At 48.3% G+C, this 12,947-nt stretch overlaps 4 protein-coding genes across 4 annotated transcripts; 2 read left to right on the top strand and 2 right to left on the bottom strand.

Moving 5' to 3' along the window:
- Positions 1–263: 263 nt before the first annotated feature.
- On the bottom strand, positions 264–1,148 carry N7447_008636 (alpha/beta hydrolase; the record flags this gene model as incomplete). The annotated part of the gene is made up of 1 exon (XM_057232898.1): positions 264–1,148. One exon carries the CDS (start codon positions 1,146–1,148, stop codon positions 264–266), a length of 885 nt encoding a protein of 294 aa, XP_057082440.1.
- Positions 1,149–2,781: 1,633 nt separating this feature from the next.
- On the top strand, positions 2,782–7,441 carry N7447_008635 (uncharacterized protein; the record flags this gene model as incomplete). The annotated part of the gene is made up of 3 exons (XM_057232897.1): positions 2,782–2,869; positions 2,923–7,044; positions 7,287–7,441. 3 exons carry the CDS (start codon positions 2,782–2,784, stop codon positions 7,439–7,441), a joined length of 4,365 nt encoding a protein of 1,454 aa, XP_057082439.1.
- A 1,773-nt stretch (positions 7,442–9,214) lies between these two features.
- On the bottom strand, positions 9,215–9,482 carry N7447_008634 (uncharacterized protein; the record flags this gene model as incomplete). Its single annotated transcript, XM_057232896.1, is given in 2 exon segments — positions 9,215–9,322; positions 9,342–9,482. 2 exon segments carry the CDS (start codon positions 9,480–9,482, stop codon positions 9,215–9,217), a joined length of 249 nt encoding a protein of 82 aa, XP_057082438.1.
- Positions 9,483–9,838: 356 nt separating this feature from the next.
- Positions 9,839–10,300, top strand: N7447_008633 (uncharacterized protein; the record flags this gene model as incomplete). The annotated part of the gene is made up of 1 exon (XM_057232895.1): positions 9,839–10,300. The coding sequence occupies one exon, from the start codon at positions 9,839–9,841 to the stop codon at positions 10,298–10,300; it is 462 nt and encodes a 153-aa protein (XP_057082437.1).
- Between the last annotated feature and the right edge of the window lie 2,647 nt (positions 10,301–12,947).

Here is a 12,947-nt window from a genome sequence, read left to right as displayed (position 1 = left end):
GTTGTTTTGAGATGAAAGCATGTATTGGGCGCGGGGATTACTGCCACCGCGTGTAAAATAATTCGCCGGTAGGCCCATGAGTAGTGAAGTCGCAGTATTGACCTTTATATGACACATACACAACACAATCTCAGTCTCGCAACAGTAGCAATCATCAATTCGTTATTCTCAAGCGAGTATATGTGCCACATGTAATCATCGTCTATAGAATCTAATCTAATCCAGTATAGATCCAGCTCTGTCTATATACAAAGTCTTCGCTTTCAGAATGGCAAATCCATATCGTTCACGTCCTCTTCCACCTCCTTCATACCATTCAAGCCAACCTCCTTCATACCATTCAAGCCAGCACTCCGCTCCATCTGCTTCCGGATAAACAGCACAGCAGCATCAAGATACGGCCGCTGACTCGGCAAAAAGTGACCACCGGGATGCCAAACAACCAACCCGTCCTTCTCAGGTTCACCAGCACAAGCCTCAACCAAAGCCCGACTCCTCGACTCCTCAACTACAGCATCCAAAGACCCAAGCACATGCAACACAGGCGTCTGAATAGCCGGCTCCTCATAGAAAGCCCTGTACCGAGCCCCAGGCGCCCTGAATCCAGAGTAACAAACCGCAAACTTAAGCTGCGGATGCTGGAAGCTCTCCTCGCCGAATGGCGCCGGAATCACCATCCCCGCCGCACCATCAGTGCTTATCTTAGAAAAGTGCTCGAATGACTCCTTCCGGCCGGGCTCCAGTAGCGCTGCGACCATGGCGGCCAGCGCCGCGCCCTGCGAGAACCCGATCACGCCGTCGAAAGGACCTTCTTCTTTCAGCGTGCGCGCTACTGCTGCAAACCCTTCTTCAATGCCGGTGTACAGCGGCGGGTTCGCGGTGTTGGAGCGGCGCCACCAGCCGTAGGATTCGATTTCGTTGTCTGGGCTGCTTTCCGAGGAGGGCTCGTAGCCTGGGATGTCGGCGGGTCTGAGACGGATGGGGGCTGTTGGGTAGATGGCAGAGACTTCGTGGAGGGGGAAAGCTTTTTGGATGTGTTTTGTCAGGGCGCGGCTTTTGGCGTGGAAGAGGGTACCGGACTGCGTGTAGCCGTGAAGCATGAGCAGTTTGAGCGGTTGCCGCGTCGAGATCGAGGGATTGGGCGCCATTGTTGCTAGAGGTCGGGTGTGTGTGACTCTAGAAAGTAGGGAACTTAAGGGCTTGGGGGAGAGGGTTGTTCTATACATCAGAGGAAAGAGGAGAAACTAGAAGGTGACTCTTTTTCTCCCCCTCTCCGATGTAGGCGCGATAAGATAAGAGTGGAGTCTTTTTGCCAAGCGGCCCGCTAAGCCGCAACTCAACTACATAGCACTCGAAGCCGTGAGTGATTTTACAACTTTGTTCATAAATGCGGCTAATTCCGCGGCTGGTGCGTCCTTGCGTACCGTCGATGTAGGTGCATGGACACCATCGGATTCTGAAGTCTCAGAGATTGTCAACCAACGACCTGGAGTCGGAGAGTTCGAGTGAAAAATATAGGCAGAAGGCTTTCTGGGTATCTAAGCCTAAGAACGCGTTTCTAATATATGCATCCAACCTGATCAAAGACCATCATGATGGGGGGGGAGGGGGGCAAGCAAGCTCTTAAACAAATCTTCGATAGTTTAATCCAAATCTCGGTCCGGCTCGTTAGAATACCCTCGCTCGTCCACCGACCATAGAGGACGCCGAATAGAAACTGTTTAGTAGCAAACCATACACCAAGGCAACATCTATTATCTTCCATAGTAAGGTCAGTCTCCACAAAGTCCCCACAATCATTCATAGACTTCCGCACCACCCATTTTGGGTCGAAGGTCTCTACCCAGACTTACTAAAGTTATAGATAATTATATATGACTACTAGTTATCAGGCTAATTCCTGTTGGTAAGGCAAGTAGAACGATGGAGAAAGGGTATGGGATTCTTCATACAGAAACTAATTCTTGTCAGTTTCTGGCTTTGGGGGGGAGGCATCTTCTTCGTTCCTGGTACTTAAAGATGATCACATGGTTGATCGGTAGGTAACAAAGGAATTTGAGGAATAAAGAAGTTAAATATACATCATGAGCATTGGTTCCATTTCCCTTTACACCAAGGGAGAGTACAGTACGTCTCGAAACTAGTGCGACTACCTACACTCTTTGATTGATTCTCCAACCCTATTGCCAAACTAGATTCTAAATAGGAATAGTTCCGGGATATAATTCTTCCTGTATCATTGTGATAACCATATTATACTATGCTAAAAATACATAGTTGTATGAGTTATTGTAATTGTAATTGTGATCTAAAGAGTTTAGAAATTTCTATGAGCTTGCAAACAAATCAAACAAATCAAGCAGCAAAGGTCTTGCGAAGTGGATGAGGTGTCACTTTCCTCAGTTCCTCATACAACTAGGTTACGGCCTAGGGCTCATTAATTGACCACTTCTAGTAATGGAACCTGCTGGTAAATATAGATATACCTCACTCCACTCCTAAGCCTGTTTCGGACCCGCAACTCCCCACATTCGCCAGATGTCTCCTGGTAACCTGATAGGAGAAGTGGTCGCCAAGGTTCAGCACCCGACAGTCACCTGATCGTGGGGCTGAGCTTCCCTTTCTCCACGTTGGGAGCCTTCTGTGCCTGTGACAGCGTCATCGCAGACGAGCCATTGAGCATGAATTCCATATCATTTGGTAGCGAAAACTCAGGAACTCAGGTGGGGGCCAACCATGGTCCGATAACTCAAATCTATGTCTCATCTGGTGAGAGACAACATGAAACCTTTAAGCCAGGCCAAGCTGACTGAAAGCCACTTTTGCGGCCCAGACCGACAGGAGACCCCAGAGCAGAATAGAGACAATGGTTCGAATCGCTCCTTATGAGTCAAACAGATTTTCCACTCACAACTTTAACAGAGATACTTGAGTCACTGGCATTCCCGCAGATGCTTGACAGGAGGGATAACATCGAGCCATGCCACAGGAATACCTGCAAATGGATTCTAGAGCTGGAAGAGTACCAGTCTTGGAGGAACCAGTCCCACGGTCTGCTCTGGATTAAGGGCAAGCCAGGTGCAGGAAAGTCGACCTTAATGGTATTCCTGCACGACAAGCTCCAAATATCAGTAGACGATCGTCCAGGTATTCGCCTCGACTTTTTTTTCACCGCTCGGGGTACAGAGATGCAACGTACACCACTAGGAATGCTCAGATCATTACTGAACCAGATTTTCGAGCGCGACCCGGCTATACGTCCTCAGATTCGTGAGACATACGACCGGCGATGTAAGCAGTTTGGATATGGTAAACGTCAGTGGGAATGGCCACTGGTGATGCTAGAAGAGTTACTAGCAAGTGCCATCCTGGCATCAGCCAACCAGCAGCACGTGGTAGTTTTTGTGGATGCTCTAGACGAGGCTGGGGCTAAGTCTGCTCAGCAGCTGGCAGGATATTTTCATCAGCTCGTTAATCGCGCCGAGAAAAAGAAGCTATGCATCCAAGTTTGTATCTCATGTCGACACTATCCTATCATGGAAAGTGGTCAGGCTATAGAGATAAACGTCGAAGATCATACCCAGCAAGACATTGCCACATATATCCAAGATATCCTTACCAAGACAGAGGCCAACGATAACGCCAGTCAGAAGATAAGGGAAATGCTAGTCGAGCAATTAACCCAGCAAGCGAATGGAGTGTTCCAATGGGTTCATATTATAATCCCCCTCATCGAGCAGAAGGTTCGTGAAAGAGAATCGTTTAATGACATCTGTTGCTGGTTACGCGAGGTCCCGGCCGGCCTGGAAGATGTTTACACGTATATTCTGAACAACGTGATAGAGAAGAGTAACCGCGAGCAGTCATTTCTGTTCTTTCAATGGGTATGCCTGGCCGAGCGACCCCTGACTGTGGTCGAGATGCGGTATGCTTTAGCGGCTAATAATGTGCGGGTAACGCTGTCTCCAAAGAGATGGGAAAGGATCTATGGTTTCATCGAAAGCAACGAACACATGCTGCGAAGAATCAAGGCTCTTTCTGGTGGACTAGCCGAAGTAGTCCCAAGTGTGGATAGCAATGAGACTGTACAGGTGGTACACCAGTCGGTCAATGATTTCTTACGCACAAAAGGGCTTAAGGCCTTGTGTCATAATATCGACATGAGAATGTCGTGCATGAACGAGGATAAGATTCTTTCCCAATGCCAGGCAACTCTCTACCGATCGTGTTTAGTGTATCTTGCAACAGTTTATATACCGGCAGAGATCACTGAATTCAAAGGAACCAAAGAAGACCTTATCCATCGTCCGTTGCTTGAATACGCCACTACGAATCTTTTTATTCATGCGGAAAAGGCTGCCGACTCTCGATCTGGCATGTTTCAGAATGAGAAAGACATCCTACAACAAGTGCTCGGTCATTGGGTCCAGATCTACCAGAAACTAGATGGGTTTAGCAGTGTGTGCCCATCGAGAGGCACAACACTGTTACATATGGCTGCTGCTGCCAATCTAGTGGATCTCATGGAGCCTCTGGTGTCGGATATTAAGGATGTCGCGATAAGGAACAGAGATGGAGATACAGCTTTACACTTGGCAGCCCGATGGGGTCATGTAACAGCCGGACAAATACTCCTTGGGAAAGGAGCGGACCAAGAGGCAAAGAGCCACAGAGGCAAGACGCCATTATCCGAGGCAGCTAGTGGTGGACATATAAGATTTGTTGAATGGCTCCTACATGAAGGTGTGAGTCTGGAAATAAAAGGAGATGGAGGTGCGCTACAAGAAGCTTCTTTGGAAGGCTATGAGAGTGTTGTGGAGATACTACTCGGAGCGGGCGCCGATATCAATGCCCAGGGTGGTCAATACGGCAATGCCTTACAGGCCGCTGCATGGAATGGAAGCCCCGAGATAGTGCAGATACTACTCGGAGCGGGCGCCGATATCAACGCCCAGGGTGGTGAATACGGCAATGCCTTACAGGCTGCTGCATATAGAGGAAGCCCTGAGACAGTGCAGATACTACTCGGAGCGGGCGCCGATGTTAACACCCAGGGTGGTCACTTTAGCAATGCCTTACAGGCTGCTGCATATAGAGGAAGCCCTGAGAAAGTGCAGATACTACTCGGAGCGGGCGCCGATATCAACGCCCAGGGTGGTCAATACGGCAATGCCTTACAGGCTGCGGCATGGAGTGGAATCCCCGAGATAGTGCAGATACTACTCGGAGCGGGCGCCGATGTTAACACCCAGGGTGGTCACTTTAGCAATGCCTTACAGGCTGCTGCATATAGAGGAAGCCCTGAGAAAGTGCAGATACTACTCGGAGCGGGCGCCGATATCAACGCCCAGGGTGGTCAATACGGCAATGCCTTACAGGCTGCGGCATGGAGTGGAATCCCCGAGATAGTGCAGATACTACTCGGAGCGGGCGCCGATATCAACGCCCAGGGTGGTCAATACGGCAATGCCTTACAGGCTGCAGCATATAGAGGAAGCCCTGAGAAAGTGCAGATACTACTCGGAGCGGGCGCCGATGTTAACACCCAGGGTGGTCACTTTAGCAATGCCTTACAGGCTGCTGCATATAGAGGAAGCCCTGAGAAAGTGCAGATACTACTCGGAGCGGGCGCCGATGTTAACGCCCAGGGTGGTCAATACGGCAATGCCTTACAGGCCGCTGCATGGAATGGAAGCCCCGAGATAGTGCAGATACTACTCGGAGCGGGCGCCGATATCAACGCCCAGGGTGGTCAATACGGCAATGCCTTACAGGCTGCTGCATATAGAGGAAGCCCTGAGACAGTGCAGATACTACTCGGAGCGGGCGCCGATGTTAACACCCAGGGTGGTCACTTTAGCAATGCCTTACAGGCTGCTGCATATAGAGGAAGCCCTGAGACAGTGCAGATACTACTCGGAGCGGGCGCCGATATCAACGCCCAGGGTGGTCAATACGGCAATGCCTTACAGGCTGCTGCATATAGAGGAAGCCCTGAGACAGTGCAGATACTACTCGGAGCGGGCGCCGATATCAACGCCCAGGGTGGTGAATACGGCAATGCCTTACAGGCCGCTGCATGGAGTGGAATCCCCGAGATAGTGCAGATACTACTCGGAGCGGGCGCCGATATCAACGCCCAGGGTGGTCAATACGGCAATGCCTTACAGGCCGCTGCATGGAGTGGAATCCCCGAGATAGTGCAGATACTACTCGGAGCGGGCGCCGATATCAACGCCCAGGGTGGTCAATACGGCAATGCCTTACAGGCTGCAGCATATAGAGGAAGCCCTGAGACAGTGCAGATACTACTCGGAGCGGGCGCCGATGTTAACACCCAGGGTGGTCACTTTAGCAATGCCTTACAGGCTGCTGCATATAGAGGAAGCCCTGAGAAAGTGCAGATACTACTCGGAGCGGGCGCCGATATCAACGCCCAGGGTGGTGAATACGGCAATGCCTTACAGGCTGCTGCATGGAATGGAAGCCCCGAGACAGTGCAGATACTACTCGGAGCGGGCGCCGATGTTAACACCCAGGGTGGTCACTTTAGCAATGCCTTACAGGCTGCTGCATATAGAGGAAGCCCTGAGAAAGTGCAGATACTACTCGGAGCGGGCGCCGATATCAACGCCCAGGGTGGTGAATACGGCAATGCCTTACAGGGTGCTGCATATAGAGGAAGCCCTGAGACAGTGCAGATACTACTCGGAGCGGGCGCCAATGTCAACGCCCAGGGTGGTAGATATGGATCATCTCTCTTGGCGGCTATTCATGAAGGCTATGTTCATGAAGTTCAAATTCTTCTTCATGCTGGAGCAGATCCACTGCTTACAGATGAACTCGGCCGCACTCCTCTTCATATTGCAGCTTCAAAAAACCGGCTCCAAATACTGCGTCGGTTTCCACAACTGGTGTCAGCTCTCAACAAGCGTAGTGATTTCTTACAAACTCCTCTCCATCTGGCGGTTTATCATGGTCACATTAGTTTTGCTATTGCCCTTCTCAATTCTGGTGCCGATCCTTCCCTCCTAGATGGTTATGGTCGACATGTTATTGACTGGGCATCCGATCACGAAACTCTACTACAGGAAATACATAATCACTGCTCTCATCTGGTATTGACGCCTCCTGATACTCAAGAGCTAACTGTTCATCGATCACTCTTCGAACTTAGCGAGTCGCTTCCATATTCCAAATCCAAGTCTCCATGGCCTATTTTACAACAATTAGGCCGCTATTTTTTGTTTCTTGGCCAATTCGACAACGCGCGCTATCTGTTCCAGCTCCATCTGCCTCGGGATTCGTCCTCCAGAACGGATATCTGGCAGATCTCCTGCAATATCTGCAACCAGATCATCACCGGAACTCGCTTTGTATGCAGACTGTGCGCCTATATGGATCTCTGTTCCTCCTGCGTACAGAAGTACCCCGGCCATAGCCGGTTACATCCAAATCTAAAGCACAAAGTATTCGAAGTGTCCAACGTTCCTGGACAAAACTCCCAATTCACCGGGATAGCATCAGAGCGATTGACACATTTCTTAAGCAATCTCGTTCATGAACGTCTTGGGCAAAACGCCTATCAATCTGAGATAGAGCTATCAAATGATTCCGTGATTTCTATGGCACTGAGCAAACCAGCTCTTGTTCCAAAACTCCCTTTCAGCCTGGTAACAAGAATTTGTGCGATCTTATTCGGAGTTTCAGCCACTTTTTTAGGAGCTTGGTATTTGTTAACAAGTTAAAGTTATTTCATAAGCTCAATCTATCTCGGTTTTTGCAATCTATATCACTCGGCAATAAATACATTCGGATATTGCTGTACCACATGGAGCGATTCTGTTTTGTACTTGCAGCTAAATATTTTTTGGGATGCCTAATTTCAAGGGCGTATGACTTATATGCCACAGATCTGTAATGCAAGATGTGGCTACAAAGCCGAGAAAGTGGTTGGCAAAGCGGAACCTTCAAGGCTAATCTAATCAAGGCTCACGCCGAGTTGTTTCCCAAATATCAAGTTAGAGATAATAGAAAATATGAGTTCCTGGAAACCGAGTAACTAGTTTAAATCTCCTCTGCGGTCAGACCTGCGTGGCGGAAATGTCCTTCCGTGCTCTTTTCCTCGCACCAATGATATCAATACACCATCCAAGAAGTCTATCAAAGCCTTGATCCGGGTCATTTTCGTAGGACTGCCAATTGCGCCGAATAAACGCTTTTAGTTTGGCAAATAACTCTTCAATAGGATTCAAGTCAGGAAAGTACGGAGGCAGATACACTAGCTTTACGCCGGCCTTTGAACACATCGTTTCTATTCGACCGTAGTGGTGAAAAGATGCATTGTCCATGACCAGCAAAGACTTCGGGTCAGGCCACCTACCGCAGTGCTGAAGAAGCTGTTCAATGAAATCCTCGGATGCATCAGTCAAGCCGCCTCAGAACACCCGAGAGAGAACAATGCCATCTTGAGCATATGCAGGTAGTATCTGGTATCGTTGATCCCGGTGGAATTTAGAGACTTGAGCTGGTGCTATGCCAAGTATTCTTTTACCACACCCAGACTCATCCACATAGACAAGGTGGTACGACTGGAAATCCGAAATGAAATGAGAATACTCATCACGCAGATCGAAGTTGCGTCGACCACCTTTATTAAGCGGTGTTTTGACGCTGTCAAAGATTATTATATTGGAGGATACTCTTAGGAAGTTAGGATGGTACTTCTGTGGCAGCCAGCAGCCTTTGCCATCGCGAGACAGATAGTTCTCCACTGTGAATCATATCATAGGTAAGCTCAAGCTTTGACGCGGTCAGATCGGGCGCCATCGTAGTGCCGCCTACTTATGCTTATCATCAAGAGTTCGTGTACCAAAGGAGAGAGTTTTTGAGGTGAGGCACGGAGGTGTCCAGTGGATTAAAGTTACAAGCGAATATAGTCAGCTACGCCTTGAGATATTCTTGGTAAGAAACAATACGATCCCCACTGACAGGGGTATCCTGGAAAAACCCCCCAAAATATATTAGCGCCTCTTAGTCACTTGGGTTCGAGAATCAGTCAAAGAGTGTAAGTGGTCGCGCCAGTTTCGAGACGTAGACACCCTGTGCGCTCCGCTAGGGTGTCATCCCGCAGGGTTAGTGGTGACAAATCTCACTGCCGCACCACTCCAGCCAACCCTACAAGCCATGAGTATCCACACTTCCATTACCATCACTATTGAAGCACTCGGCAAGGAGCCAACTGCGGCATCAAAGCCGACCACCATGCGAGGGCGTTCAGTCCTTGGGCCGTCGGTAGGACCGCGTGACATACAAACTCCAGCTACAGCGTGGAAACTTACCCCGTAATCAACGTTCAACACCTTGAAATAGCGCTGGCTGGACCTCTTTGACAAGGAACCGCTGGATCCATAACGACGCAGGACAACAAGTCGCACACATACATTGACGTCGACATGCCACAAGAGGTGCAACCGGAACATGGCAATGCAATGCTAGGCCCAGGTCAAACAGGCCCACATGGGCAAGCTACCAACGGTCCACCGATGCAGCATACTGATTAGCAAGACAGCGACTGCCATAGAACGGAGGGTTATCGGGAAACAGTCTGGTACTGCTTGCGGTTCCCTTTCAATACTATTCCTGCAGCTGACGATATCGTTCTTCGCCCTTTCCTTTATGAGTTTAGTTTGGCCGGGCAAAACAGGGCGGTCAAATCGCCGCCCTCCGAGTCTTAGATAGGAAACTCGGACCTTAAACAGCTTCATCACATCAACAAGCATACAATTCGCGTCTCGATTACTTTCAGCTTTCACAATTAAAACAAATCTACGCAATAATGACCACCACCAACCTCCAAGATCTCAATGCCAAGATGCAGGCTCTCATCGAGCATGTCTCCCCCACCTCGCAACCCCACACCCCACCACGCAGGATCTTTCCAAACACCTCATTATCTTACCTCTCACAAACAAAGAGTATGATACTAACAATTCGAAACAGAGCCTTTGAATCACACCCCCAGTGCCGACCCCCCAACACCCACCCAACTATCTTCTTCCTGTACGACTTCGTCCGCAACTCCTTCAACCAGCTGATGGCGGTCGACGCCGACAAGTACGCTGCTGGTGATAGTGGTGCTAAGACCACTGTGGATGAAGTCGAGGGTCGCAATGGGTTTGCTAACATGCTCATTAATGACACCTCTGGCAAGCTCTCCATGATGACCGGCGGTAACCCCTCCAACCCTGCTGATTTCGGTGCGGAGATCAAGGCTAAGGCTCTCGCTTTGACTCAGTAAGCGGTTCAATGCTGGATTTTCATGTTCATTCCTACATGTTCATTCAAGGGGATGGGAAGAGCAGGACGAGCTTGGCTTGCTCTGCTTGGTCTGCGGTTTCCGTCTTTCTCTTTACTGGCATCTCTTGTCTAGTGGCTTTATGTACAAAACAAATCTTATCACGGTATACCCATATGTACATACAACCTTGGATGAACCTGGGGTTTTGCTTTCTTTTGTCCTTCGAGTTTTAATATTTCTCTTCTGGTATGCATAGACAAGGGGATGTAATCCATGGTAGATATAGCCCGAGGCTGTATAGATTCTACGAACGTTAGCTAGGATAGCCAAGCAAGATAGTGTATTTGGAAAGGCGACAAAGAAGGGTTGATTTTCAAGCTTGGTCATATTGAGCCTCACGAAATGTATACCAAAGCAGACAAGCGTAGTGCGCAATGTGGGGAACTCTCGGGACCCGCATTCTTGGGAACTTGGGGTAACAACTACATACATGTACATAGAACAGAGGCCATAGTTAAACCCTTGATTTTCAATAGTCTCTTTATGAGATTTGGATATTCCTAGCCCTTAATAAGGGCTCAAATATTGTAAAAAGTGCGCAATCTTTCCTTAATCTCAATGTTCAAGTATTGTCAAACCTAGGAGAAGTAGATAGGACAAGCCACCAAAACGTCGCAAGGGGGGATAGTGAGAGCGTAATTTGAATGGATGCGTTTTGCAAATCTCCTGCCTGACCCCATTAAGATATCCATGCGAAGAAGAAGTAGACTGAGGGAAACAGAAAAACGAGGCTATACATCGCCAGTCTGAATGCCGAACGTCTCTCTACGACGTACAGACCCCAGAAATCCTCGCTCGCGGGGACCCCTTCTTCAAGGGCGATCTCTCGTTTAGGAGTTTTCTCTTCGACCACAGCTCTGCTTCCCAGGGAGAAACACGTCTTACTTTTTGCCTCCCGCTCTATAAAACGTAGTCGGACAGAGCGGGACTAAGATCTTTTATAGAACCAATGTTCAAACTTGTGATGCCATTGGCGGCCGGGGGCGCATGGGCTTTGGCGCGTAGTGATAAAATAAATGATCCTCGTCGGGATATTCGGGTAGCAGGGGAGCGTATTCATACCCGTCGAATCTTCGAAACTAATAATGGTCAGTGGGTCAAGTATCATCTACAGCTGGGCATGTTAAAACCTGGAATTAGTATCATAAGCACTCGCCCGAAAGAATTCATAGTGCGCATATCACCGCAGGGCTAGAGACATTTACATCAGCAATAAGTTGACGACGGTTGAAGTGAGCACATACATATTCCACAACCTAATTTGGTTTTGGGTGAGTGGAGCAATATATGCCGAAAGAGGCATCAGTCAAGCCCACCGATGATTGTTTCAAACCTGCCCTTCAAAGTGTTCCAGAAGGACATCCCGTCCTTGGTTTTCAAGTATATAAGTTCGGTTGAGTATTCTTCGATTCAATAAGAATATCCTTGAGGACCTGCCTCTCGTCAGAATAAACAAAAACTGCTCGTGGACCCAATATACCAAAGTAGATCCCAGTGACGAGTAGACGCCGGAACTGGTGCTACTATACTCGAGTCGAACTGAGGATAGGCCGGAGTTTCACCTTCAGTAAGCCCCCACTTCACCAATGTAGGTATGTATAACATTACTGGGCCGCTTTGATCCACCTGAAATCCTTGGTCTGTTCGGGATTCTCGGAGGTCGAGTTCATCAGAATTGCCATTAAGTGCGCTTAAGTCAACAGTTGCTCCAGTTTTGGATGGCTGAGATATAGCGTGGCTTATTACAGTTTCTATTCAGTCAATAGCTTACTTGGGATCGTGCTTTCAATCTAGTCGGCAGATAGCACATTAGATGTTATGACAGTTCATATGTATAACATAGCGAGATGTAATGTCGGGCAGTATAGAGCTACAGCTATACATCTACAATCTACAATTGGCAGCGGTATAAGGTACAACTCGTGATATAGAGTGTATAGCCCAATATACAGTAGTCGCAGATACATTTAAACATTCAACACAAAAAAGCAGAAAATCAGAACATAAAACAGAGCACAAAGTCAAGCAAAGTGCCTTTTTTGTGCCAGATATCCGGAACTCCCTTAGCAGAATGCTGGTTGCTTTTTTTTTATAATGCTTTTGGTCGTTGACAGGATCGGGGCATTCCATCTTCTATCTGTCATCACGCGCAAGGAAATCAAGAATTCAACGCTGAGATATTAATCATCACCGTGAAATGCAAAAGAAAGAACAGGCAATGGTGGAAAATAGGATGAGAAACGGGCCCAAAAGGCCACATTCAAATTTTGTCTTCTTCAGAGGGGATCAACATACTGATACAGTATGGAAAAAGAACCATATCATATCATCTGCAAATCGCACCCCTTCTCACAACCCAACACACCATTCGAAAAAAACAGTTAATAAAAATGTCCATGTGGTTCGGTAGGGGAAGGGTGATATTGAAAAAAAAAGGGTTGTTTGGTATGTGACATTTTGAAGCCCGGTAGGAAGAGAGACAGAGAGAAAGCCCAGTATATGGAACTGGGCCAGAATAGCAACTCTCTCCCCGAAACACCGAAAACCGAAGCCGAGACGATCAAAAAAATTGTAAGAGGTCAACCCC

Source organism: Penicillium robsamsonii, assembly GCF_028829455.1.
Source record: "Penicillium robsamsonii strain IBT 29466 chromosome Unknown utg000005l_segment0_segment0, whole genome shotgun sequence".
Classification (NCBI taxonomy): Eukaryota; Fungi; Ascomycota; class Eurotiomycetes; order Eurotiales; family Aspergillaceae; genus Penicillium; species Penicillium robsamsonii.
Note: the sequence above shows the minus strand (reverse complement) of the source record. Positions and strands in the feature narration are given on the sequence as shown.